We start from the raw sequence: 27,880 nt of genomic DNA on the forward strand, positions 1-27,880 counted from the left end.
AATTCTTTTTCGTCTCTCTCACTAAGGATCTTCTCCCCTGATAGCTCAGTTTGGCAGCCAGCTCTAAGAAGAGTTCTGGTCATCCCAATCATCTTCCATTTAAGGATTATGGAGGCCACTGAGCTCTTATGAATCTTAAGTGCATCAGACATTTTTTGTAGCCATGGCCATATCTGCATTTCCACAATTCTGTCTCTGAACTCTTCAGGCAGTTCATTTGACCTCATAATTCTCATTTGCAATGACATGCATTGTGAGTTGTAAGGTCTTATATAGACAAGTGTGTGGCTTTCCTAATTAAATCTAATCAGTATAATTAAACACAGCTGGACTCAAATGAAGGTGTAGAACCATCTCGAGGACGATCAAAGGAAATGGACAGCATCTGAGTTAAAAAAAATTATGAGCGTCACAGCAAAAGCTCTGAATAATTAGCACCATGTGATATTTCAGTTTTTCTTTTTTAATGAATCTTCAAAAATGTATTTCTGTCAATATGGGGTGCTGTGTGCACATGTATTGAGGAAAAAGGGAATTTAAATGATTTTAGCAAATGGCTGCACTCTAACAAAGAGTAAAAAATTTAAGGTGGTCTGAAAACTTTCCATAGCTACTGTATTTACTGGTGTGATGGTGGGTTTAAAGTTTTTCTGAAACAAGAACCACAATCTACAACCATCCAATAATTTGCCAACCGACAAGCGTTTGTTATTTGAAGCCATTTCACTTGGATAGTTTACATTAGGGAAGAGACTCTTACAACTTTTTTCCTACAACATTCATTTGTTACTCATATAACCTCAAATAAATTATAAAAATGAATGAGAAATGTATTTACTGTGGCTAATAAGGATGAATGTGATGTGTGTCTGTACAGGATGAGCTCTTCCTTCATGCTGTCTGTAATCAGAGAGATCTATGAGAGCCGCTCTGCTGGATTTGTGTTCAGTCTGTTGAGTTCAGTGGGGAACTGCATTAATCTGCAGAGCAGAGATCTGGACTCTGTTGATTGTGCTGCGCTGCGCTTCACACTCCAGCACTGCACTGCAGCTTCACTCAACCTGATGTGGACCTTCATACCAGAGGAAGAGCTGGAGACGTTTCTGCCTCTCCTCAAACACATCTCACATCTCAGGTCTTGCTAATGCCTGCCTGCATGATAACTAGGATGCATGAAAAGAAAGTTCAACAAACTTCTGAGTTTGCATATCAGTTATTTTTTTCAATGTAATACTTTACCTGGTTTTGTGCATGAGAGATGAGTAAATTCATTTTCACATACAAGCTAGAACTACATTAAAAAGTTAGCTCATCTAAAATTAAAATTCTGTTATTTATTACACACCCTTGTGTTGTTCCAAACCCCAGAGACCTATGTTGATTTTTGCAACACAAATTAAGATGCTTAAGACTAAATCTGAAAACTTCCTCATCAGCCATAGACATGAATGTTCTCACTCATTTAAAGTCCAGAAAGATATGAAAAAACATCCTCAAAACAGAGCATATACCTTCAGTTGGTCAATCAGGATATTATCAAGCTACCAGAATACTTTTGTGTGCATATGAAACAAAAATAATGACTTTATTCAACAGTTTCTTCTACTCAGTGTCGTATTACCTTGGATGATAAGTCTGGAGTGTTTTACGTCACTGAATAGTGCTTATAAATGCACACAATATACTGACACTGAAAAGAAGAAACTATTGAATAAAGTTGCTGTTTTTGTATTATGTGTGCAAAAAAGTATTCTCTTAGTTTGATAATATTCCAATTGAACTGCTGAAATTAATATGATTAATCCAAACACACTTAGATATAATAAAAAAGCTCTGTAAGCTACTTTCAATCAGAGCTGGTACGGTTGACCTGAATGTGTTCTGATTAAGTTTTTGTGTGTGTTCAGTGTGGACAGGCTGCTGTTACTGAAGATGCTTCACTGCTACAGTGTCTCTGATGTCCAGCAGGGGTCAGTGTTTCTGCTCTCCGCTTTGCAGCACAAGCTGGACTTCTCCTGCTGCTCTGCACTGGATCTGACCACAAACACAGACTCTGAGCCTCTACAACTCACAGCTGATGACTGCCGTGTGATATCCAGAGTCATTCAGAGAGCAAACACAGACAGAAAAACACAGCTGATTCTGAAGGACTGTGAGATTAACACTGCAGGAATGGACCAGCTGTTTACAGTGCTGCATTCAGTGAAACTCTGGTGAAAAACAGCAACAGATTCTTTGCGATATTCTTGTGTTTGTTTTGAGCTTATATTTTATCAACAGATGGACTTTATGCTTTACAAACAGCAGTACTCCAATTCATTACACATACCACTCGAACAAAAATAATTAATAATAAAGTTAGAAAAAGGGCGACAAATCTCACAAGAAAAGTTTGTTTTTGTGGAAAAACGTGTTTAACTTATACAAATTCTTATGATATAGAAAATTTAAAGGCGGGTAGTTATTTGTTGAAGCATGTATTAAGCCATCTTTAACTATCAGCAATGCTTATAATGTTTATAGCTAGCATATGCTGTTTTTCTCCAACAGAGTTAGCCAAACACTTTCTCATGAGCATTTGAGGGTATAGTTAAAAGCTAGCCTACAGCACTATTTCCTGTTAAAAACTAAGCACAGAACCGATTCCAGAGAGAATTGCTATGCGTTTACAATATGCATCTATTTACTGCCTCAGCCCCAGTGTGAACATTCAGAAATGTATCATATTTTGCTGTTGTCTTTCAGCTGTGCTAAACCTCTCCTGCTTCAGTTTCTGGCTCATGTGAGGCGCTGGCAGGCCGAATCTCTTTCTGCAGCTCTGGGTAAAGAGCTGGACCTCAGTCAGACTCCACTGGACCTGCAGGCCTGTAGAGGTTTGGCGCTGATTCTGGAATATTCTGAAGGACTGACTGAACTGGATCTGAGTCAGTGTCATCTCACCGATCACAGCCTGGATCTGCTGCTCCCAAACCTCCACAAAGCACAAAACATCGAGTGAGATTGAAATACAGTTTGTAAATCTCTAAACTATGATATAATAGTTTCTAATTTATTTAACTATTTGGTCTGCAGCTTTAGTGGGAATTACATCACTGATTTAGGGGCCCAGAAAATCCACCGTGTCGTCTCTCACAACAGTAACGTAAAGACAGTGAGGTGAGAGTCTGAAATGAACTATAGTATTGACCAAAGTTATTTCAACTGTTCTTTCAGTAGTGAAATCTTTAATAATGGACTTTAAGCTTTCAGAGATCCATTAAAAATGTATTTATGATGACAGCTTTCTTTTGTGAGCAAAAAATTAAATGTTTGAATTTTTTGCTCACAAATGAAAGCTGTCACTATGAATAAATGTATTTTTAATGGATCACTGCATTTTCTGAAAGTTTTTAAAATAATAAATTCATCTAAACTTTTGAATTTTATTCTATTTTCATAATCAGTAGAATGGAAATCATTCATTCGTCTATTTATATTGTGAAATGTGTTGGTTTCACACAGTTAAAGTCAGTATTATTACCCCCCCTGTTTATTTTTCCCACATTTTCTGTTTAACGGAGAGAACATTTTTCTCAACGCATTTTTAAACATAATAGTTTTAATAACTCATTTCTAATAACTGATTTATTTTATCTTTGCCATGATGACAGTAAATAATATTTGACTAGATATTTTTCAAGACTCTTCTATACAGCTTAAAACCTGAACTAGGTTAATGAGGTTAACTAGGCAGGTTAGGGTAATTAGGCAATTTATTGTATAATGATGGTTTGTTCTGTAGATTATTGAAAATAAAATTAGCTTAAAGGGGCTAATAATCTAGCCGTAATAAAACAAATAAGACTTTCTCCAGAAGGAAAAATATTATTAGACATACTGTAAAAATTTCTTTGCTCTGTTAAACATACGTCAGGAAATAATTAAAAAAAGGAAAAAAAATCAAAGGGGGCTAATAATTCTGACTTCAACTGTATATGCAATTATTTAAAAGAATGTTTTTTTATGGGAGGTGAGGAATAAATCAGTTTGCCTGTTACTAATATCAGTTTGTGTTTTGTGTCTCTTCAGGCTCTTCAACAACAGAATTGAATCCAAAGAGCTTTTTAAAGCCCCACAGTTTGAGATCTGGTGATGTCAATAAACTCTTATATATGAAACGTATATCAACAAGCATATTGATAATAAGGTAAAAACTATGTCCCAAAGGTGAATCTAGTCACCAGATAATAAACCACATTCATCTTTTATCATCAGCTTGAGTAATGATCAACAATGGGTTGTTCTATAAAGTGAGTTTAATTAAATGACAGTATCTTTATACTGCTTTATATTGTTTGACATACTCTGTATAGTTTGAATTTAGTTTAATATATTTATTTAAATTTTATACAATTTATTATATTCATATTCGTGTAGTTCATTCTGTGTTCTGTTTGTTCTAACTGGTAGGTAATTTTAGATTTAGACTGTTTTTAGCGTAAATATTTAACAGATTAAAGATTTCAGCTCAGACAGCCAAAGCAAACAGCTTCAGGTAAAAGAGAGCTTATTTAAATACTTTATTCAAAGTAAAAATGCTGTTATGTTTACTGGATGTGTATCCTGAATGAGCTACATTCATGTTGTGTTTACAAATGACAACAGTTTTGGATGTAATCCGTTTTCAGGTGACGTGAACCCAACACATCAACTCTGACCTCATTTACATGCACATTCATTTCTGATTAAGGTCCATGATTTCTTTTATTCTGCCTTTATTGGTGATCCACAAACTATTGAAATATTCATGTTTTTCTGTCTGAGTTCTAGTGGTCAATGCTGACAAAATACAAATGACATGATACTCAGGAAATCACTTTTACCTCATTAATGTGACTGACATGTTAGTTATTGTAGGTAAAACTTCTGTTTTTATCACATTATAATATTTTCCTGATTATATTTTTGCTTTAGTTTTGTCTTTTTTTAACTTTTTAAAAATTACTTAACTGTGTTTTTGATTTGTTTTATGTAGTAGAGTAGTCTAAAGTGGTCGAGATGCACATTATAGGGAAGAAAAGGGCACTTGCAAGGGCGTCACCAGAGAGTTTTAAACAGAGGTACTGAGGGGATGCTATATATTACTGATGGGGAGCTGGGCGGTACTAATATATATCAGCAAAACAGGTCCTTTCTACTTGATTTTTTTATTTATCATAATATTTTATTCATCACAATCTAATCAAGGATTTTCATTTATGTAATTAACCAACGTCAAGCAAGTTGCTGTACCTATGTTGTGTTATTTACATTGTTACATTTGCATTGTGTGCTTCGCTGGACATTTAATTAAAATAAAATGTGAAACTTGATCTGTTTGAGAGCATATACGTGTGTTGATCATTAAGTTGAGTGTGTGTAATACACATTTTCCATATGGTTAAATTGATTTCCATAGGTTTTAATTGATCTCATATGTCATATTGATCTCATAAAATATAATTAAAAATGCGTTTACATAATTACATTTTAAACAAATTATTTTTGCCCGCTTTTTTTATAATTTTGCAAATGTTTAAAATAAAGTAAAAAAATGAAACAATAAAAAATTATAATTATACTGAATTTTAAATATAAGTTAATAATATTTAGTAACCATCTATTTAACTCATATTTCAAATTCAGTTTACCTAAAAGTGATAATTCTGTTAATATCTATTCACCCTAATAACATTTCAACTTTAAGACCTTCATCTTCAAAACATAAATTAATTAATCTCTCATCCTCCCTTGACAGCAAGAGTCCAAGGATGTGTAGAAGTCCAGAAAAGGACCAAGAACACAGTGAAATACCTCATTGTATAGCATCTGACCATGTTAGTGAGTCACATTTACTATTTCTATCTTGTGTCAAGGTTTATTATGAGTGGTGCTTTTGGTCATTCGTGTCTTATACACTTTTATAGACTCTTTAGTTTTCTCCACATGAACTGCCTAGGATGACTTTCTGCTCTTCTGGCTGTTAGTCTGGGTAATTCTGAATTTAATTAATAGAGCATTTGCGCCCTCTGCAGGAGGATTTGTGCCACTACATTTTTATGTCAGCTTGTTTGTTCCCTTAAAATGTCATGAGTGCAGCTCATCTGGCATTTTATTCTAGATCTACTTTATCACAAGAAGTTAGTACTCTTTTTTTTGACATGCGTAAATAACTGAGAGGATTTGACTATGTCTCTTTCTATATTAATTTATTTGTAGTTGACTGAAGAAGGGCTTCATGTACTGTACTAAACATCAGGGGCGGACTGGCCATCTGGCAGACCGGGCACTTTCCCGGTGGGCCGACGTACTTTTTGTGCCGGGCTGATCATCGTCTTATGATCGGATCGGCCCATAAAAGGCTTTGCAGCCTATCGTTTTTTTCTGCCTTATTACTTGACGCTGCTGTGATCTGTGACTTTGAAAGTGAGATGCTTTTTTTCCCGGACAGACAGACCGGGCTTGCCCATGTGACACTCTGCAGCCCATTGGCTCTTTTCGGTATTGACATTGGGCTGGCCCAATCACAAACTCCTATTTTGGACTCCGTGTGAGCGTGCGTCATCTGTGTATATTTGTCAAAATAGTCGAGAGTCAGAGAAGAAATGCAAGGGAGGCGCAGAGAAATCGCGGGAACTACACCGGCGTTTCATTTAGCGGTTCTGAAAAGTTCTCTGTTCATTCTAGTACAAGGCTAAAATCGCAAATCACGTGACCACACACATGCACACTCTCTGCCAAGAGCTGCAGCCAGTAGTTCAGCGCGGGTGAGCATAAACCCCAGGTGAGAGTATAGTGCATGTCAGACAGTTCATCTGCTGGATGATCTCATCTCACTGTAGTTGTTAAACGTGATATTGAATTCATCTTGTCTCTATCTAACAATTCTTATGTCTTTTGAATCACTTGTTCTCAGTTAACTGTTTTGGCTGAGTGCAAAGATAAGCTAATATATTAATTTATGTAACCACATACACTGATTCTGCACATTGACTGATTGCTTACCTTTATCGTTTAAATTTAATGTACGTTATACTGTTATAATGGCCATTATTGGTTATTAAAACTAATATTCTGCAAAAGAGACAGGGTAAAGATCATACTTTTCAATGAAAATGAAAGGAGGCAGTTATATTTAAGCCCTGTTTTGTTATAAATATGCAAAGTGAAGATGATGCTCATATAAATATGCAGCTACACGAGGCTGTTTAGTGTCTGTTAATCATAATATCAAAATGAAACAAATTTGACTTATATTATGTTTTCATTGTTTAGATGAGGATGAGGTGAAAGAGGTTAAAATGTAACACTGTTATTTAAAGGTTACTTCCTTCACCAGTAAAGAGACTCACTGAGACCATGATAACTGTCTAACTCAGTTTAATCCAAAAACTTCTCTGTCACTCACAACATTAACAGTGCAACACTCAAACAGGTTGCCTCTCCCACAACACAGATATTATTAGTTCCTATTGTCACCATCCTTTCTCTTTTTTTTCGAAATAAAGACATTAAACCCCCCTAGCACATAATTTATGCTTTAAATTAAACAGACTGAAATAACATATCACTAACATGTAACTTATGCTTATGAATGTCAATTGTTCATCTTTTCTTCCCTTTTTTTTTTCTTCATGTAACATAGTCCTTTAGGTATTTTGGTTCGTTATAACACGTCCTGCTTTTGTGACAACAGGTGATGCAACAGATTTGTCTGCATTTTGCATCTGGTGTTCTGCATTGTTGGCAAGCGTTGGTAAACTGCCAGCTACACTGGCGTGTTCAGCACCCTCACAATGAACAGTCATTGTTTTGTTCTTTGGTGTCATCTCAGAAGCCTTCCTGAGGTGTCTCCTGTTTCGTCTTATTACACCTCCATAATCTAATTGGACTTTATAGGATCTTGGGTCGACGTGTTCCAGCACTGTGCCCTTTCTCCACATCGCATGGGGCTCAAATGGTTGGACTCTCACAATGTCCCCTTGTTTCAGAGTGCTTAGGTCCTTAGCTGATCTGTCATAGTAAGTTTGTTGACGATGCTGGTTGGCTTTTATTTCCCCCAAGACATTTTGAACTTTTGGGCGTAGTAGACTAATTTTTGTGGGTAGTAATGTTTTAGTTCGACGGCTAAGTAATCTCTGAGCTGGACTGGTTGATAATCCCTGTGATGGTATGTTTCTGTGGTCCAGGACAGGGATGTATAAAGTACTAGAGACCCATACTTAAGTAAAAGTACAAGTGCTCTATCAAAAAGTGACTTGAGTAGAAGTAGAAGTGCTCTTTAAGCACCATACTTAAGTGGAAGTACTAAAGTATTCAACGTTTTTAGTACTTAAGTATTGCAAGTAGTTTATTTCAAAATTTACTACTCAAGTACTGAAAGTAAAAGTACAAGTATTGTGTAATGTAGTTATTAAAGAAGGCAGTCAAAAGACATCATATTGTTTTGTTTGTTTTAAATATCTTTGGGGCACTTGATTAAGCAGAATAAAAAGAAACATGGCTTATGATACTGTTTTTCTCTGTAAATAATTTCTATGGTACAAGAACTCACATCGTCAGGCTCTTTTACCAGAAAATCACTTCACTGATAAGACAATTCAGCATGTTCATTCATACTCTCTCTCTCTCTCTCTCTCTCTCTCTCTCTCTCTCTCTCTCTCTCTCTCTCTCTCTCTCTCTCTCTCTCTTTCTCTCTCTTTTACACACACATACACACACACACCTAAATGTACACTCTCTCACACATTCATACACTCTCACACACAGTTCTCTCTCTATCTCTCTCTCTCTCTCTCACACACACACACATACACACACACACACACACACACACATTTTTTGTGAATTGTGGGGACATTACATAGGTTACAATTGTTTTTATACTCTACAAACTATACTTTTGAATGCTCTAACCCCAAATCCAATCTCTAAACCCAACCCTTACAGGAAATTATGTGTAGTTTTACTTTCTGAAAATAAATAAAAATATTTAGTGTGATTGAATTTTATACATAATGTCCACATAATTCACCATCTCCTCCTAACATCTGTGTAATACCGATGTTGTTATACATATACATGGGCGCACACACACACAAACACGAAAATACACTCTTTTACACTCTCATACATTCTCATAAATCTTGTTGCACTAATTCACTTGATTTTGATTTTATTGTAAAAAGAAAAGAAAAGATAAACAGGAAAGCGTGTATAGTACTATGTTAAAAGAAAATCTAAAATACCTTATGGCTATGGTTTAGTATTAATTTTTAAAATTTTGATTATGTTTTTAATTAAATTGGTCTTGCACTTCATATGTTCTGTAGTATATTTATTAATTCTGGCACTTTTACCATAAACCAACATCTTAACCAGTTGGTAGAGGCTGATATTTTAGAAATTATGGGATGTGTTGAGAAAAAAAATGCATTGACTGTGTTAAATAGCGACATTATGAGTTAAGAAATGCAATTAAAAAAAATCTATTGCTTTTGTCTTTGTGTGACAGTTATAGGGTTATTTTTATTACAATTTTGTTCTTTAATACAGCAGTCAGATATATGAACTGTACTCTTAATTTGACCTGCTTAAAGAAAGCACTCTTTCTGAATGTATCAAACAAAACTCATGCACAGAAGACAGCATGAGCATTTACAGCTAATAAACTCATGTCAATATTATACCGGCTGCTTTTTGAGCGCAGGTAAACAGTATTATGGCAGAGTCGTCAATTTTTTACTCGCTGTTTGCGAGTAAAAAATTATGGTCAACGATGTGCAAATGATTGTCCGGATGTGCACTACAACACCGCAGAGCAAACTTGAGAAAGGTTTCAAGTTTTATGCATCTTCCTACCTGTGCAATTATGAAGGTAAGTTCAGCTAGCCTGTAGGCTAACGTTAATACTATTCTAACGATCTGTCCATCTGCAGCTTTATCACGTTAGTAAAAATGATCATATGTGTACGTAATTCTGTCTCAAAGTGTCAGGTAAAAACAGGGCAGGAATAAGATCTCAGTGAGAGCTCATTACTACCGATAGATCTATGAAGAAATCGGAGTCTCCTCACCAGCTGAGAGTAGGACAGCATACATGTGAAGTTCTGTCCTGTTCATACTTTTACTGTTCTAAAGTGACCACCACTGTTCAGTTCGGATAATTACAGAAACACAGATGCTGTCTTAGCTTGTAAGCATGATTATTGAGCAAGATATATTAGTAATAAAATAATACAATGCCGTTCCATCCACAACAGACAAATAGCACTGTGATTTATTGAACTGATAAATTGCTGAAACTGTGGAGATGACAGATGCAGTGTAACAGTGTAGATAGCATGCTTTCTATTTAGTCTATAACATTGTAATTAAATGGGAGGGTGACCCAAAACAATAAGGTGTCATTAGTTAATTTCACATCAACAATTTGTCTATTGCAATATTTATTGGTTTTTTTACGTTAATGAACAAATGCTTGTTCATTGTGCTTGTTAACTCACAATGTAATAGCTAATGTTAAGAAGCATGACTTTGGATTTTTATTCATTAGTAAATTAGTTTAACAATGCTAACTATTAAATATTAAATAGTTCTTTTAATAGTGAGCAAATACATTAACTAATGAAACCTTATTTTAAAGTGTGACTAAAGGGAGATACTTTTAAATGATTTAAAATAATGATTAACAGTGTAGTTTAATCTGATGATATTGCTGCAGATGCCTTTCAAAAGAAGATATTTTGAAGAAAGCTGAAAACCTGTAACCATCGACTTCCATAGTAGGAAAAAGAACTACTATGAATATCAGTGGTTGCAAGTTTCCAGCTTTCTTCAAATTATTTTTGTTTGTGTTAAACATCAGAAACAAACTCAAACAGGTTTGGAACAAGTGAAGGATGAGGAAATAGAATTTTCAGTTTTGAGTGAACTGCCTTTAATGACTCTCTTTAAAAACCTATTAATATTCTTGTTTCTGTTTTCTAGGTAACATTATGAGATTCAGAGCTAGAAATTTTTGTGTGTTACTCCATCCTGGAGCGGACATCCGTCAGAAGATCCATGCCATCGTCTGCTAGTTAATAGCTTCTGCTCGTGTGTGGCTGAGAGTGGGATATGCAAACATTTGGTTGCTTTGCTTTTCCAGACAGCCCATTACTCTGAAATGTGTAATGTGTGTTGTCACATGAACAATTGTTTGGAATGGATCAATAATGTGTTAAGTTCCATGAAACAGATGGGTGTTTATTTATTTATTTAATAAGTATCAGCCCAAATACCTCTCTATGCACAAGTTAAAGAAGAAGCACCTGATTCAAGAAAACAACTGATTCAATGTCATTGTTTCTGTTCATCTGAATCAAATATTTTTTCAAAATGTCATTTTTTTTGACAATTTTTATTTTAAATTATATACAGTGAATTATATTTGATATGTACAATGAATAAAATAAGGGTCTTTATTCTGAATTAAAAAATTGCACTTAGAAAGTAGCTTAAGAAATGTTTATGTATATTAATGTTCAGTTTTTTTTTACTTCAAAGGCAATGAAAACAAATTATTATTTGCCATAAAAGCTCCTTTCTTACAATGTCTGCATCCGGTTGGCACTCGAGCCTCGATCAGTTTGCTAGACTGAAAATGTCAGCTACACTCTTGTCTTTTTCTGTTTCTGTAAAATTCTTACGTTTAATATCAACAACCCACCTCTTCTGCACGATTTTGTCGTTTGGAAACATGTGGAAAGGTAAGAGTTCAATTTCTGACGCTGTGCGTTGCTGATCACAGCAGTGGTAGCTATAAGTACTGTTCTCACGTCTTTTAAATGACACTTTTAAACGTTTAGATGTCATATTTATGTAGCTGACATAAACATATATAAGTGGCCTATAATGGCATAAAACATTAAGACAACTGTCCAAAACATTACTCGTTTTTATCAGTAGCGCTCCTGTTGTAGCACTGTACTGTACGATCGGCGGAAGTTGGCTCGGGGTCTTAAATTTTACCGGAAATGCGTCACGCGCCGCCGTGCATAGAGCCCATAGACACAGTGGAGAAAACTTGAACATCAGGCACGCTCGTGTCTGGATGGATCGACAGCTTTAAGAGCTAAGAAAAGAGGGAAAGTTACCTTACAAACAGGCCAGCGGGTCAAATGTCCAAAGTGAGAAAGAGAGAGGCAGAGGTGAAGTTTTACAACATTTCTCCCTAATAGTAAATTAGCGGCTCGTGTGCCGCCTTCACTCGCGCCTCCGTCCTCCGCCATAGTATTGCGACATCGCGCATAGGAGATAAATGACGTCATGTAATCACCGGTTATGACCTATTACTGAACTGATATCGATCATTTTGACACCCCTAGTAACGAGTAACGATGCAGCACATAAAAAATCTATCGGAGTAAAAGTATTAAACTCATGGAAAATATGTACTTAAGTAAAAGTGGAAGTAGGAGAGAAAAATAATACTCCAGTAAAGTACAGAAACTGCCTTTTAGTACTTAAGTACAGTAGTGAAGTAGTTCTACTTCATTACTATACATCTCTGGTCCAGGATAGCTAAGTATGGGTCCTGCCTTGATGCTTTTGCTTTCAGCATAAGTCTCTTGGCCATTTTAACAGCCGCTTCAGCTTTACCATTACTTTGAGGGTACCCCGGGGATGAGGTCTTGTGAAGAAATGCCCAATGGCGACTGAAATTCTGAAATTCTTGAGATGAAAACTGCGGGCCGTTATCTAAAAATACAATATTCGGAATGCCCTGTCGGGCGAAATGAGCTTTCAGCTTCTTGATTATGGTGGTTCATTTGGTGTCCTGCAGATAGTCCATTTCCCAGAAATTGGAGTAATAATCTACTGTTATTAGATAGTCCTTCTTGTCAAATGTAAACAAATCTGTGCCTACCTTGGCCCAGGGTCTATTTGGTGTTTCATGTGGAATCAGTGTCTCCTTCTGCTGCTTAAAGTCAACTGAACGACAAGTGTCACATCTTTGCACATATGCTTTGATTTGCTCGTTCATTCCCTGCCAGTAAACACACTCTCTGGCCCTCCTAAGGCATCCCTCCACACCGATGTGAGAGGAGTGTATACGTTGTATTATCTCCCTGCGGAGTTTAGCAGGAATAACAGCTCGTTCACCTCTGAATACAATGCCGTCCTGGTAGCTCAGCTCCTCCTGAAACAGATAATAGTGTCTGATCTCCTGTGGTGTTTCTGTCTTGTTCCTTGGCCACCCTTGTTGAATGGTGTTGATCAGGGACTATAATGTTTTGTCATCTTTTGTTGCATAACGAATCTTTGTGAGTCTGTCCTCTGAAATTGGTAAGTTCTGTGTCATGTTAATTGTTTCGATTTCTGCTTCCACAGAGTTAGCAGCAACACTATCAGGCAAGTATGCTCTGCTTAAGGTGTCGGCTAACAGCATGTCACGACCTGGAACGTACACATTTACATTTACATTTAGTCATTTAGCAGACGCTTTTATCCAAAGCGACTTACAAATGAGGACAAGGAAGCAATTTACACAACTAAGAGCAACAATGAATAAGTACTAAAGGCAAGTTTCAGGTCTGTAAAGTCTAAGAAGGGAAGTGTTAGTAGTTTTTTTTTTTTTTTTTTTTTTTTTTTTTGTACAATTAGTGTGATATTCAAAGAGGCAATTGCAGCTTAGGAAGTGAAGTGGAGACTAAATAGTTGAGTTTTTAGTCGTTTCTTGAAAATAGCGAGTGACTCTGCTGTTCTGATGCAGTTAGGGAGTTCATTCCACCAACTGGGCAGATTGAGCGTGAGCGTTCGCGAAAGTGATTTTTTCCCTCTTTGGGATGGAACCACGAGGCGACGTTCATTCACAGAACGCAAGTTTCTGGAGGGCACATAGATCTGCAGAAGTGAGTGCAGATAAGAAGGTGCTAGGCCAGAAGTCACTTTGTAGGCAAACATCAGAGTTTTGAATTTGATGCGAGCAGCAACTGGCAGCCAGTGCAAACGGACTAGCAGCGGAGTGACATGTGCTCGTTTAGGTTCATTGAAGACAACTCGTGCTGCTGCATTCTGGAGCAGTTGAAGAGGCTTGATAGAGTTAGCTGGAAGCCCAGCTAGTAGAGAGTTGCAGTAATCCAGTTTGGAGAGAACAAGAGCTTGAACAAGGAGTTGAGCTGCATGTTCAGATAAGAAGGGTCGGATCTTTCTGATGTTATAGAGTGCAAATCTGCACGATCGAGCAGTTCTAGAAATGTGGTCAGAGAAGTTTAGTTGGTCATCAATCGTTACTCCAAGGCTTTTCACCCTTTTGGATGCAGTAATGGTTGCCCCATCCATCTGGATTGAAAAGTTATGGTGTAGAGTCGGGTTGGCAGAAACTACAAGCATTTCCGTTTTTGCGAGGTTCAGCTGAAGATGATGATCTTTCATCCAGTGTGAAATATCCAACAGGCAGGCTGAGATACGAGCTGGAACCGAGGGATCATCAGGATGAAAAGAGAGGTATAGCTGGGTGTCATCAGCATAGCAGTGGTAGGAGAATCCATGTCTCTGGATGACTGGTCCTAGAGATGATGTGTAGATGGAGAAGAGAAGTGGCCCAAGAACAGAGCCTTGAGGTACCCCAGTGTTTAGATGCTGTAGGTTGGACACCTCTCCCCTCCAAGACACCCTGAATGACCTGTCAGAGAGGTAAGATCTAAACCATTGTATAACAGTGCCCGCAACGCCCAGTGACTCAAGCGTAGATAGCAGGATCTGGTGGTTGACAGTGTCAAAAGCAGCTGACAAGTCCAGCAAAATGAGGACTGATGATTTAGAGTCTGCTTTAGCCAGTCTGAGATCCTCCACGACCGAGAGCAGGGCAGTCTCAGTTGAGTGGCCTTTCTTAAAGCCGGATTGCTTGTTGTCCATGAGATTGTTTTGAGTAAGAAAGTCCAGGACTTGATTGAACACTACTTTCTCCAGAATCTTGGCCATGAATGGAAGCAGGGATACTGGTCTGTAGTTTTCAAGTAGCGTATGGTCCAGGTTGGGTTTCTTTAGCAGTGGGGTTACCCTAGCCTGCTTAAATGTAGTGGGGAATAAACCAGAGTCCAGAGATGTGTTAATTATGTGAGTCAGTGTTGGTATGACTGCAGGAGAGATGGCTTGCAAGAGATGAGAGGGAATGGGATCGAGTGGACAGGTGGTTGCATGGCTAGATAGCACAAGTTTGGACACCTCAGACTCAGAGAGCTGAGAAAAAGAGGTGAGTGTGTGTGGTGTTGGTGTTGTATCTTGCGTGTTTGTTGTAGGTGCAGCAAATTGAGCACTGATTTTTGCAGTTTTGGTGCAGAAGAATGTAGCAAAGTCATCAGTAGTAAGTGTGGAGGATGCGGGTGGAGGAGGAGGATAGAGGAGGGAGGAAAATGTTTTAAAAAGTAGGCGAGGATTAGTGGCATTGTTGATTTTCAGACGGTAATACGTCTGCTTTGCAGAAGTAACCTCAGCTGAGAAAGAGGACAGAAGAGTTTGGTATGTTAAGAGGTGTGCAGGATTTTTAGTTTTCCGCCAAATTCTCTCTGCAGCCCGAAGTTTTGAGCGATGCTCACGGAGAGCATCCGAGAGCCAGGGTGCAGGAGGACTGGCACGGGCTGGCCTGGATGCAAGAGGACATAATCGGTCTAGACATGATGCTAGTGTGGAGCAGAGTGTATTAGTGGCACTGTTCGAATCAAGTGCAGTGAGTTTGCGAGATGGAGGAAGAGAGTCTGAAACAATGGTGGATAGTCTATTGGGTGAGAGAGATCGTAGGTTTCTGCGAAAGGTAACCAGTGTTGGAGTGTGTGGCGGCTCAGGAGTAATGTGGATGTTGAGAGACAGAAGGAAATGATCAGATATTTGTAGTGGAGTTACTATTGTTTGATCAGTGAAGCAGTGTCGTGTGTAAATAAGGTCTAGCTGATTACCTGATTTGTGGGTAGCAGAAGTAGGTGCTCTTTTTAGGTCAAAAGAGGCAAGCAGAGTCTGAAAGTCTGCAGCTTGCGGTTTGTCAACGTAAATGTTGAAGTCACCTAGCACCAATAAGGGAGTGGCAAAATTAGAAAAAGATGAGAGAAGAACATCCAGTTCATCTAGGAAGTGACCTAATTTACCTGGTGGGCGGTAGATGACAACCACATTTATGTAGAAGGGGTGGATAATGGTGACTGCATGGAATTCAAAGGAGCTGATTGTTGGCAGGGACGGTATCAGAGTAAATTTCCATTCTTTGGAAATTAGTAGTCCAGTCCCACCCCCTCTCCCTGTCTGACGAGGAGTGTGGGAAAAAGAGAAATTAGCAGAAAGAGTAGCATGTGTAGCAGTGTCCTCCGGCCTCAACCAGGTCTCAGTTAGAGCCATGAGATTATAGTCAGAATATGTAGCTATGGAGGTAATAAAATCAGCCTTGTTAACAGCTGATTGACAATTCCAGAGGCCCACGGAGAGAGAGAGTTGTGAAATAGTAGATACATGTATTGAACGAAGGTTGTGAGGATTACGCCTGCAGCGTACCTCCCGTGTTTTGCGAGTGTTAGTAACAACAGTAATTAGAAAACACATAATAAAAGTGCACTGACAACAAAAAAAATAAGTGTAAAGTAAAACAATAAAGTAAAGTACTCAAGTGCTTTGTCGGTGTCTTTGCTCGGTGGAGTCGCGCAGGTAGAGTCGATGGTCTTTACCCTCGTCGGTCTTCACACGAGGCGGTCTTCACACGAGGCTGCCGCGACCGCTGCCGCGGTGAACTAGTTGTTTATATAACCCCTAAAGCACTAGCTGATTGAATTCAGCTGGACACGCCTCGAGAGTCAAAACAAGGGCCGAAACTGAGGCGGACGACGCGAACCGCGTCTGCGTTCGCTACACAAGCTCTTATAGTAACCAAGGAAACAGTGGCTAAACAACTTCTAGTATTATACACAACTGAAAGCAAGTTTAAATGTCCTACAACTTTACACAAACAGCTGGAAACAAGTCCTCAAACCATACACAACAACTGAAACAAATCTTAAATGTACTTACAGGCTGCTGTTCTAGATGCTGCTAAAGTGCTTCTCCTGCCGACTAATGCTACCGTGCTCACTATATAGTGGTTACCTGGCGTTTGGACACGCCTCCCGAGTCAAAACAAGGGCCGAAACTGAGGCGGACGACGCGAACCGCGTCTGCGTTCGCTACACAAGCTCTTATAGTAATCAAGGAAACAGTGGCTAAACAACTTCTAGTATTATACACAACTGAAAGCAAGTTTAAATGTCCTACAACTTTACACAAACAGCTGGAAACAAGTCCTCAAACCATACACAACAACTGAAACAAATCTTAAATGTACTTACAGGCTGCTGTTCTAGATGCTGCTAAAGTGCTTCTCCTGCCGACTAATGCTACCGTGCTCACTATATAGTGGTTACCTGGCGTTTGGACACGCCTCCCGAGTCAAAACAAGGGCCGAAACTGAGGCGGACGACGCGAACCGCGTCTGCGTTCGCTACACAAGCTCTTATAGTAACCAAGGAAACAGTGGCTAAACAACTTCTAGTATTATACACAACTGAAAGCAAGTTTAAATGTCCTACAACTTTACACAAACAGCTGGAAACAAGTCCTCAAACCATACACAACAACTGAAACAAATCTTAAATGTACTTACAGGCTGCTGTTCTAGATGCTGCTAAAGTGCTTCTCCTGCCGACTAATGCTACCGTGCTCACTATATAGTGGTTACCTGGCGTTTGGACACGCCTCGAGAGTCAAAACAAGGGCCGAAACTGAGGCGGACGACGCGAACCGCGTCTGCGTTCGCTACACAAGCTCTTATAGTAACCAAGGAAACAGTGGCTAAACAACTTCTAGTATTATACACAACTGAAAGCAAGTTTAAATGTCCTACAACTTTACACAAACAGCTGGAAACAAGTCCTCAAACCATACACAACAACTGAAACAAATCTTAAATGTACTTACAGGCTGCTGTTCTAGATGCTGCTAAAGTGCTTCTCCTGCCGACTAATGCTACCGTGCTCACTATATAGTGGTTACCTGGCGTTTGGACACGCCTCCCGAATCAAAACAAGGGCCGAAACTGAGGCGGACGACGCGAACCGCGTCTGCGTTCGCTACACAAGCTCTTATAGTAACCAAGGAAACAGTGGCTAAACAACTTCTAGTATTATACACAACTGAAAGCAAGTTTAAATGTCCTACAACTTTACACAAACAGCTGGAAACAAGTCCTCAAACCATACACAACAACTGAAACAAATCTTAAATGTACTTACAGGCTGCTGTTCTAGATGCTGCTAAAGTGCTTCTCCTTCTGTACACAACATCTACGTCATACTTTTAAAGTCTCGGCGCCATCCTTTGAAGTCTTTTTGGAGCACTCAGTAGCGGCTTACGAAGAATATTTTCTAGTGGTTTGTGATCACTTTGTGCTGTCACTTTTCGCCCATAAGTATAATGGTGGAATTTTTCCATGCTGAAAAGTAGAGCCAAAAACTTCTTTTCTATTTGTGTGTAACCACGCTCTGTGTGTGTTAGCGCTCTACTGGCATATGCTATTGGCCTACCTCTCTGCATTAGTGCAGCACCAAGGCCCGTGTCTGAGGCATCACATTGGACGGTGAGTTCCTCATCCGGGTTGTAGTATTTCAGTACTGGTGCATAAGCAATGGTTTCCTTTATTTTGCTGAATGCCTCCTCTTGTTGTATAGTCCATTTCCATTCGCTGTCTTTGTGTGTCAGATGTCTCAAAACTTCACACTGGTCCGACAGATGTGCACAAAACCTTTAGAGGTAATTAACCATCCCCAACAATCTTTGAATACCTTTCACATCCATTGGTCTTGGCATGTGTGTTATTGCTTTAACTTTATCTGGGTCGATTTTCAGTCCGTCCTCTGTCAGCAGGTGTCCTATGTAGGAGACTTCTCTTTGTCGCAGTTTAAATTTGTCTGCATTCAATTTGATACCTTTCTCTCTGCATTGCGTCAAGAATGCTTTTAATTTTGCATCATGGTTTCTCTCTGCTGCTTCTTGCGTCTCTCCCTGTCCTGTAATAAGCACATCATCTGCTATTATATATATCCCTGGTAGCCCTTCTAACGCAAGTGTCAATTTGCGCTGAAAGATTTCAGGAGCTGGACTTATGCCCATTGGCATCCGGAGCCACCTAAACCTTCCAAAGGGAGAAAAGAATGTGGTAAGATAACTGGACTCTTGTTCTAGCTTGACATGCCAAAACCCACTTTTAACATCACAAACTGTAAAGACTCTGGCTTTTGATAGGTCTGGGAGTATGTCGTCGATGGTTGGTAGTGGAAAATGGCTGCGCTTTAAAGCTTTATTTAGGGGTCTAGGATCTATACATACCCTAGGTCTGCCATTAGCCTTCTGTACAACCACCATACTACTGATCCAATCAGTACTCCTTTCTACTGGTGCAATAATTTATCTCCTCTGAAGATCTTGTAGTTCTTCTTTTAAGGGTTTCATTATGGCCACCGGAACTCTTCTTTTGGGGAGCTGTACTGGTTTTACTGTGTCATCTATCTCAATTTTATATGCTCACTCCAGACAGCCATCACCCGTGAATACATCAGCATATTCTGTTCTTATGTGCTGTATTGACCATGGTCTGGTGGAAGGCTGCTCTGTGGTCACTATGCTGTCTATTGCTAGGATGTTTTCATATTGAACTTTTATCAAATTCATGGCTTCACTTGCTCTTTTGCCCAATAATGGCACAATACAATTAACATCCACCACCTGAAATTCAAGCCTGTAAAGCTTTTGGTTTCTTGGATTTCTTATCTTTAGTTTACATTTTCCAAGCGGCTTCGCTTTGCTTTGGTTGTACATTACTAGCACAGTCTTGGTGTCTTCTAGTTTTGTGTCCGGATTCAGTAAGTTTATAGGAATAACATTGCAGCTTGCCCCACAGTCAATCTGAAATTTCACAACATCCTTTCCAATGAGCATTCCTGCAAACAACTGAGTTTTCTTTTCTCTTTTGCTCTCTATTTTATTTACAGTCTCAGAGTCTGTTGCGCTAACAGTGAGAATATCCTCATACTCATCACTGTCTTGTTCGTTGAGATTGTGCACCGTTCTTTTTCTCCATTGTTTTAACAGATCTACATGTGGCTGCAAAGTGGTTTTCTTTTCCGCATTTTTTTACATTTCTTTCCAAAAGCTGGACACTTCCTTTTGTTCATTTCATGTTTTTTACCACAGAATTTGCATGTAATTATGTTACCGGTTTGATACTGCTCTTTCCGCGTTGCTTGTCTACTCCGTGCACCTGTTCTGTTGCCGCCCCTTTAATGGCTTTGCTGTTTTGCCGCGATAGCTCCGCTGCTCTACAAATCCGCACGCATGCTTCTAAAGTCAGATCTCTCTCACGAAGCAGTCTCTCTCTCAGCCCTGCATCGTTAATTCCACAAACAATTCTGTCGCGTATTAATGAGTCTTTTATGTCGCCGAAACTGCATGTCCTCGCGAGCATTCTTAGCTCCGTTACATAATTATCAATCGACTGATCAACTCCCTGAGTTTTCGTGAAGAATCGATAGCGTTCTACTGTCTCATTTAGACTAGGATTGTAGTGTTCGTCTAACCTTGCATTGATGTTTGTTACCTTTCTTGCATCCGTTGCAACGTCAATCATTAAAGTTTCCAGCAGTTCCCGGCCACTCTCGTCGATTAAATAGTGCAACAGCTTGACTTTGTTTTTTTCCTCTACGTCCGACATAGTGAGTTCCATGTAGAGTTGAAACTGGTCTTTCCAAGATTTACAGGATTTTGCAAGATTGTCGGCATCCATGCAGATCCATGCACAACACAGATATTATTAGTTCCTATTGTCACAACCTGCATACATGTGATCATACAATTGACAAAAATGACATCCCATAGTGTGTATTAAAATTAAAACATTTTCAAACTACAGCCTTGGGTGGTCTTGTTCATGAGGCATGTGATGCTGCAAATTATGCAGTTTATCAAAAAAATAATGAGATGCTTTCATTGTATTTTACAGGTTTTTAGACATTACTAATGATAAACTACAGGGATCTGCAGTAGGATTTCTCCATCAATTATGTGCTGGTGCTATAAGAGATGACACCGATACAGAAACAAGATTCTTGACTCTGCTGTCATCTGTTTGCAGTTATGAAAACTTTCCATTTGGTGAAGAGGGCTCTGATGAAGATTTTTATTATGATCAGACTGGATTTCTTCTAGATCTTTGCTCAAATGTAAACTGTGAGACTCAAACAGGCAAGAGCATCCTTCCAACATTACAGTCAATTTTTCAGTCTCCTGATGTCTGGATCATAGATCTCTCAGTGGGAAAGACTTCCATCCTACTGGAAGTGCTGAAGCTCCAAGCAGAAATGAAACCAGTAGAGCTGAGAGGATGTTCAGAGGATGAGAGTGAAGTGAGGTGTTTCCTTCACTGTCTGCCCTTCATCTCACAGCTCAGGTACTGAACCTACTTTACTTTAACTCTCAGAAACCCAAGCATTAATAGTTATGTGTTTAGGATGCTGTTGAAATTAAATAAATAGTGTGATATGCCTTCTGTTGAGGAAGCAGAAAGGGGGATGCAGAGGTTGACTAAGGTAGTCTGCAAGCTTTGCAGTGGCAAGGTAGCAGGTGTGAAAAAGATCCACCCTGAATCCCTCAAGCCTCTGGGTGTGGTGGTGCTGTCTCGTAGGGGTGTCCTTAAGGCCTCATCCGGTAACCCAAGACTGGTTGCCCACTAAAGCTTAGCATATTAGGTATGATAATTACTTGCATGGTAGACCACATGTGTAAAACTAGGATGCTGTTTGGATATGGTGGTTTACAGGGGTCCTATTGTCTCAGTATTGTGACTTTGAATCTGGTGTGTGGTAAAAGTACTTGTGCTGTTGCACTGTGTCTGTCCTCTCATCAATGTGGTAATGCACACAGGTGAGGGTCAGGACAGACATTTCAAATGACTTTAAAGCTCTTTGGATGTATAGCAGTATATGTTGAAAGCACTATAAAAATACATTCATTCATTTATTCATTCATTCATTCAAAATTTTGCCAGTGGGGATCCATGTCAGAGCCTGTCATTGCCTATATCTTATTGATGTTTACAATTATGTTTGTAATATAGATTTAGCATGTTTTGCTATTAAACAAATTTGTAATTTCCATCTTACAGATTCTCTAATCTGAGTGAAAGCATCCAAAGCAGATTTCTTCTGAGACTTTTCATTAAAGCAGCAGAGATTGAGACACAGACAGGAGAGCAGATGCTGAAACAATTATCATCAGCCTGCACATACAGCTCTTTTCCTTATCAATTGACTGACAGAATTAAACAGAGTGATTTCCTGCTGGATCTTTATTCACACGTTAAGAACTATAGGACTAAAACAGCCAGTAGATTCCTTCCAGCATTACAGTCAGTTTTCCAGTCTCCTGATGTCTGGATCACAGACCTCTCAGAGAGAAAGACCTCTGTCCTCCTGGAAGTGCTGAAACTCCAAACAGAGAAGAAACCAGTAGAGCTGAGAGGATGTTCATAGGAAGAGAGTGAAGTGATGAGTTTCCTCCAGTGTCTGCCCTTCATCTCACAGCTCAGGTAAGACAATCTACATCTATTGACAGTTGTTACTGTCAGTAGATGTATTGAACTTATGAACTTAGGTCAGTTAAATTAATTATTTTATTGTCTTTTCAGCTTTTCAGAGCAGAGTTTGTTATCTCTCATAAAACTGGTCCAGTTCAGAAAGGATCCAGAGTTGGTGACTTCACTGTTTGAGCTTCTTGGTTTCTCCATCAGTCTTGAATCGGCTTTAACCACCAAAACCTGCAGGTCTGTGGGGAAATTTCTGTCATTCGCCTCTGAAAGTCTCAACCTCATATTAGGACCGAAAGCAATCTCTATCAGAGGAACAAGACTTCTTTTCAGATGCATTACAAACATACACACTCTCAGGTGCAGACAGGATTACTAATTCAATCATTAATTCAACTCACTAATTCAAGTGATTTCAATGTTGATTATTTAATTCTTATGAATAGTTTTTTTTCGTCAGGCTGAGTGGTTATATGGTGGTGAGACTAGTGAAGACCTTGAGGTCTCTGAAGGTTCGAGCTCCTGTCACTGTTAATGAACTCATACTGGAACTGAATATTGAATTGTGTTCAGAGAGAAGTCTGTCAAGGGTCCTGAGCAGTTTGGCCATCCTCCTGAGACTCTGGACCGTCCACTGTCTAAACTTGACTGATTGCAATATTCAGCCTGTTTCTCTATCTATCCTACTGTGTCACCAGGGCCCACTGACTCACAGGTCTGACACTAAGACACGTTTTAGCAGTGTTCAAATGATGTATATGATTATATAAAGTATAATGAATGTTGTGTATGTTTTTAGACCATCCAAAGAGACTCTTCAGAAGCTGATTAAGTTTGTCTACGAAACTCAGGAAGAGGAATTGACTCAATGTTTTCTTCAGAGAGTGAATGGAGATCTGACTTCCTATTCCTTGACCTGGAGAGAGCTTCACTATTTTCTGCAGCACAGCAATCAACAAATCACTGTGGACCTCAGGAAGAGCAAAGTTCAGTGCAACATCAGAGAAATTCTGCCACTTCTGAACAGGATTACTTTTAAACGGTAAACCACATAATAAATCAGTTGCTTCTCAAAAAATTGCATTTTGAAAACTCTTTAAACATCTTTTACATTAGTGACAAGCATTTTTATCATTTCCTATTCATTCTTGTAAAGCAGCCTTAACACTGTTGATATTCTATAAAACACTATGGAAATAAAAATGATGAATATGTCATGCTGTCTTCAATGTTTATTTCTTTTAATCTGTTGCCTAAGAAACCTCAAATTATAATTTAAAGTAAATTAGTATGTAATGTATAATGACTAATGGTAAATATGACATGTGTCTGTACAGGATGAGCTCTTCCTTCATGCTGTCTGTAATCAAAGAGATCTATGAGAGCGGCTTTGCTGGATTTGTGTCCAGTCTGTTGAGTTCGGTGGGGAACTGCATTAATCTGCAGTGCCGAGATCTAGACTCTGGTGATTGTGCTGTGCTGTGCTTCACACTCCAGCACTGCACTGCAGCTTTACTCAACCTGATGTGGACCATCATACCAGAGGAAGAGCTGGAGACATTTCTGCCTCTTCTCAAACACGTCTCATACCTCAGGTCTTGCTACTACTCTCTATATTCCTTTATTTGATTAATTTTTGAACTGCAGCAGTTCGTCTTAACCATGTCTACATGCCTAAATGGATTGAGCTGCTGCCATTAGGCTGATTAGAAAATTGTGTTTTACGAACAGTTGGACTGGTGTATCTAATGAAGGTGCCGGTGAGTGTATGTGTGGGGCTATTCTGCTCTGCTGTAACCATATTATTCCATACTAATAATTAATTTGACTGGATTTTATTTTAGAATTATATAACTCGCATCACTGTTTTTATATATTTTAGAGCACACACTATAATACACACACTATAATATTAAAAATGGCACGTTTTACCATTATCATAAATCATGAATGCTCAACAATCTACATTTTATGTACTTGAAGACTAATGATGAAAACCTACTGTTTCAATGTCAATGACTTTCCAGTAGAGGGCAGCAATAATTTATAACTGTGATAAGCAAAGATGTCGAGAAAACAGACTGAAAAGAACTGAATTGTCAAACAAGCTCCTTTTTTTTACCACTGATTACTTCATCCTCTCTTCATCCAGAAGAGTAGAAACCTCGCTGACTGAACTCTACTGTTTACTGCAGACATAACAGATGAATAATATTATACTCAGCAAATCACTTACCTCATTCCTGTGGCTGTAATGAATGCAGCTTTATCAAACTTGAATTTTGTTACACACCTCCATTATAAATGATTGTGCTGAAGCTGTTATTTCATCACTGTTCTACAGATGTTAACACTACATCTCTTTTATTTTTTGTCATCACTCTTGTGTATTTATTTTAATAATATTCATTGGTGGAATTGGTCATAACCTAGTGAAATAAAATCTTCCTCTGCATATCAAAGTGATATTCAACCTGCATTCATTTGAGTATTGGGAAACAACATTTTGCTTTTTAATCAACATTCAATCATTGTCAGAATTTTGATCCGCCCTGTTTTATTTCATAACTTATTTCTGCCGTCTTTCAGATGAGACGTTAAACCGAGGTCTTGAGTCTCTGTTGCCAAGTTTGCCCACTGGCCTCTGTCCATCATGGCCTCTAATCATCCCCTAATCTTAATTGGCTTCATCACTCTGTCTCGTCTCCACCAATCAGCTGGTGTGTGGTGTGCAGTCTGGCGCAATATGGCAGCTGTCGCGTCATCCAGGTGGATGCTGCACACTGGTGGTGGACAGGGGTGGACTGGCCATCTGGCAGACCGGGCAGTTTCTCGCTGGGCCAACGTACTTTTTGTTTTATTCTTATGATCTGATCGGCCTGTAAAACACTTCGCAGTTTTTTTCTACATAATTTATTGATGATTCTGTGATCTGTGATGCTCTCAAAGTAAGGTGTTTTTTTTTTTCGTGACATAATCTGCAGCCAATTGGTTCTTTTCTTTATTGACATTGGGCAGACCCAATCATAAACTCCCATTTTGGGCTATGTGTGAGCGTGCAACGTCGGTGTGTATTTGTGAAAATAGTTGAGAATCATGCCTGTTTCACACTGCATTCACGCTTATGGAGAGCAGAAGCAGCGCACAGACGTTTGCCTTTTGCGTCTGCAGCAAGCAGCGGATCGGCAGCTGTTGCACAAATTAATCTATTTCTGTGTATTCTAACTAGTTAACTGTCTGTCTATATAAATACTTTTTATTTTTACTTTTCGTCTGCACCAAAGCCAAGTGGCAACTCCCTCTTATGCTTTTTCCTTAACCTGCAAATCTTTATTCTACAAATTATATAGATCATAATGAACTGTATGCTTCTCAAGCTCTATGAGGAGTGTCATTCATGTCTTTTAAGATGCACTCGGTCAGAAGACGTTTTTTTGTAGGCCTTCGTCAGTCAGTGTTGACAATGGATGACATATCCTAATTCTTATCTTGAGGCATGACTGATTGTCTAAGACCAGTCATTGTTGGTGGCATAAGAGACCAATACGGGAGAGACATTTTTTGCAGCAGAAGTCTTATCAATAGGTGGCTCCATGGCTGATGTTGTTCTGCACCTTTTGGCGAACTTGCTTGTCCTCTGATGCACGCATCATCTTCTTCTCACTTCACTTGAGCTGTTTGGTCATGGTGCACCTCCACTTCAGGCCATCTGCTGTGAGGTCTTCCCTGGACTGTGTGTTTATGTCGAGGGCTTTTTATGTCTCTCTTCACCACATCTTTAAATCGTAGAATCGGGCACCCCGTGGTTCTCTTTCTGGATGAGAGTTCTTCGTTTTGTTTTCGATCGTCAGCATGATGTAGGCCTATATATTTACAATAATATTTATACAATATGGTTGTAATAAAATTTATACATGATAAAACTAGTGTGAAAAACTAATACAATTTATTTTTTACATTTAGTTTTTGTGAACCTAAACGAGCACATGTCACTCCGCTGCTAGTCCGTTTGTACTGGCTGCCAGTTGCTGCTCGCATCAAATTCAAAGCTCTGATGTTTGCCTACAAAGTGACTTCTGGCTTTGCTCCTTCTTATCTGCTCTCACTTCTGCAGATCTATGTGCCCTCCAGAAACTTGCGTTCTGTGAATGAACGTCGCCTCGTGGTTCCATCCCAAAGAGGAAAGAAATCACTTTCGCTCACGCTCAATCTGCCCAGTTGGTGGAATGAACTCCCTAACTGCATCAGAACAGCAGAGTCACTCGCTACTTTCAAGAAACGACTAAAAACTCAACTATTTAGTCTCCACTTCACTTCCTAATCTGCAATTGCCTCTTTGAATATCACACTAACTGTACAAAAAAAAAAAAATACTAATACTACTAATACTTCCCTTCTTAGACTTTACAGACCTGAAACTTGCCTATAGCACTTATTCATTGTTGCTCTTAGTTGTGAAAATTGCTTCCTTGTCCTCATTTGTAAGTCGCTTTGGATAAAAGCGTCTGCTAAATGACTAAATGTAAATGTAAATGTAGTACGGGCCCAAACAAGTGAAATTTTACAAAGTAATTTTGAGAGGAGCACATGATATGATCGACTACAGCTGATCCTTATCACTAATCATTAGCTAGCCTATCAGATCATTCAAAAACTACTATAAATATCCTGCCTCCCCCGATCCTTCTTCTTCCTCCTCCTCTTCGTTCTATGATTTGGCGACACAGCCGCTCAGTGGCTAGCGCTACTGCCTCGCAACAGGAGGGCCAAAGGTTCAGGTTCTAATTAAGTCAGTCGGCACTCCTTGCGCAGTGTTTGCATGTTCTCCCCGTGTTCTCGTGGGTTTTCCCCGGTTCCTCCGGTTTTAATTTTTAATTGTTAAAGTTCATTTGATTGACAATATACAGTCTTTAATCTATATTTGATGTTTCACTGTTGAGTTAAATATTTTTTAATGGTATCTGACACATTGCTTTTATTATTTATCTTTATTTTGTTGATCAACATTAACTGTGTGGCAGTTTTTGTTATGATCATTATTTAATATAGGCTCCCTCAAAAAACACAAGATGGACTTCCAGTGTGGATTCTAATTTTTTTAGTTATAAAGTTTTTAATTCGTCAACTCTCATTATTTCCTATACATGACTTTTGTGCTTTTATAGAATAGGAATATAGAACATAAAACATAATCAAGGCCGTGCACAGATTTTTTTGTCCCAGTCCAGC

General features: G+C 38.8%; 3 protein-coding genes across 5 annotated transcripts in view; 2 read left to right on the top strand and 1 right to left on the bottom strand.

The window, feature by feature from the left end:
- The window catches only part of LOC101884073 (uncharacterized), a 67,645-nt gene extending 62,295 nt beyond the window's left edge, over positions 1-5,350 (top strand). The window contains exons 13-17 of the mRNA XM_068218778.2: positions 878-1,135; positions 1,908-2,213; positions 2,746-2,994; positions 3,073-3,156; positions 4,069-5,350. Of these exons, the coding sequence (XP_068074879.1) occupies positions 878-1,135; positions 1,908-2,213; positions 2,746-2,994; positions 3,073-3,156; positions 4,069-4,132 (961 nt within the window). The 3' untranslated portion in view covers positions 4,133-5,350. The remainder of the gene's footprint in view (positions 1-877; positions 1,136-1,907; positions 2,214-2,745; positions 2,995-3,072; positions 3,157-4,068) is intronic.
- A 1,209-nt stretch (positions 5,351-6,559) lies between these two features.
- LOC101884177 (uncharacterized) overlaps positions 6,560-27,880 on the top strand; it is a 31,889-nt gene continuing 10,568 nt past the window's right edge. Inside the window, exons 1-7 of one of the 3 annotated variants that reach the window (XM_073944223.1) lie at positions 6,560-6,802; positions 21,203-21,517; positions 22,232-22,654; positions 22,754-23,011; positions 23,112-23,366; positions 23,451-23,693; positions 23,989-27,009. In XM_073944223.1, the coding sequence (XP_073800324.1) occupies positions 22,614-22,654; positions 22,754-23,011; positions 23,112-23,366; positions 23,451-23,693; positions 23,989-24,280 (1,089 nt within the window). In that variant the 5' untranslated portion in view covers positions 6,560-6,802; positions 21,203-21,517; positions 22,232-22,613 and the 3' untranslated portion in view covers positions 24,281-27,009. Of the gene's footprint in view, positions 6,803-19,216; positions 21,518-22,231; positions 22,655-22,753; positions 23,012-23,111; positions 23,367-23,450; positions 23,694-23,988; positions 27,010-27,880 lie in introns of those variants that run through there. The other 2 variants (XM_068218780.2, XM_073944222.1) reach the window with 2 other exon arrangements.
- Positions 13,474-18,031, bottom strand: LOC141381154 (uncharacterized). The gene is made up of 2 exons (XM_073944214.1): positions 16,143-18,031; positions 13,474-16,061 (listed from the first exon to the last, which is right to left on the bottom strand). Exons 1-2 carry the CDS (start codon positions 16,588-16,590, stop codon positions 13,693-13,695), a joined length of 2,817 nt encoding a protein of 938 aa, XP_073800315.1. The 5' UTR covers positions 16,591-18,031; the 3' UTR covers positions 13,474-13,692.

The sequence above is a fragment of the Danio rerio genome, chromosome 3 (assembly GCF_049306965.1).
Source record: "Danio rerio strain Tuebingen ecotype United States chromosome 3, GRCz12tu, whole genome shotgun sequence".
NCBI classification, from domain to species: Eukaryota; Metazoa; Chordata; class Actinopteri; order Cypriniformes; family Danionidae; genus Danio; species Danio rerio.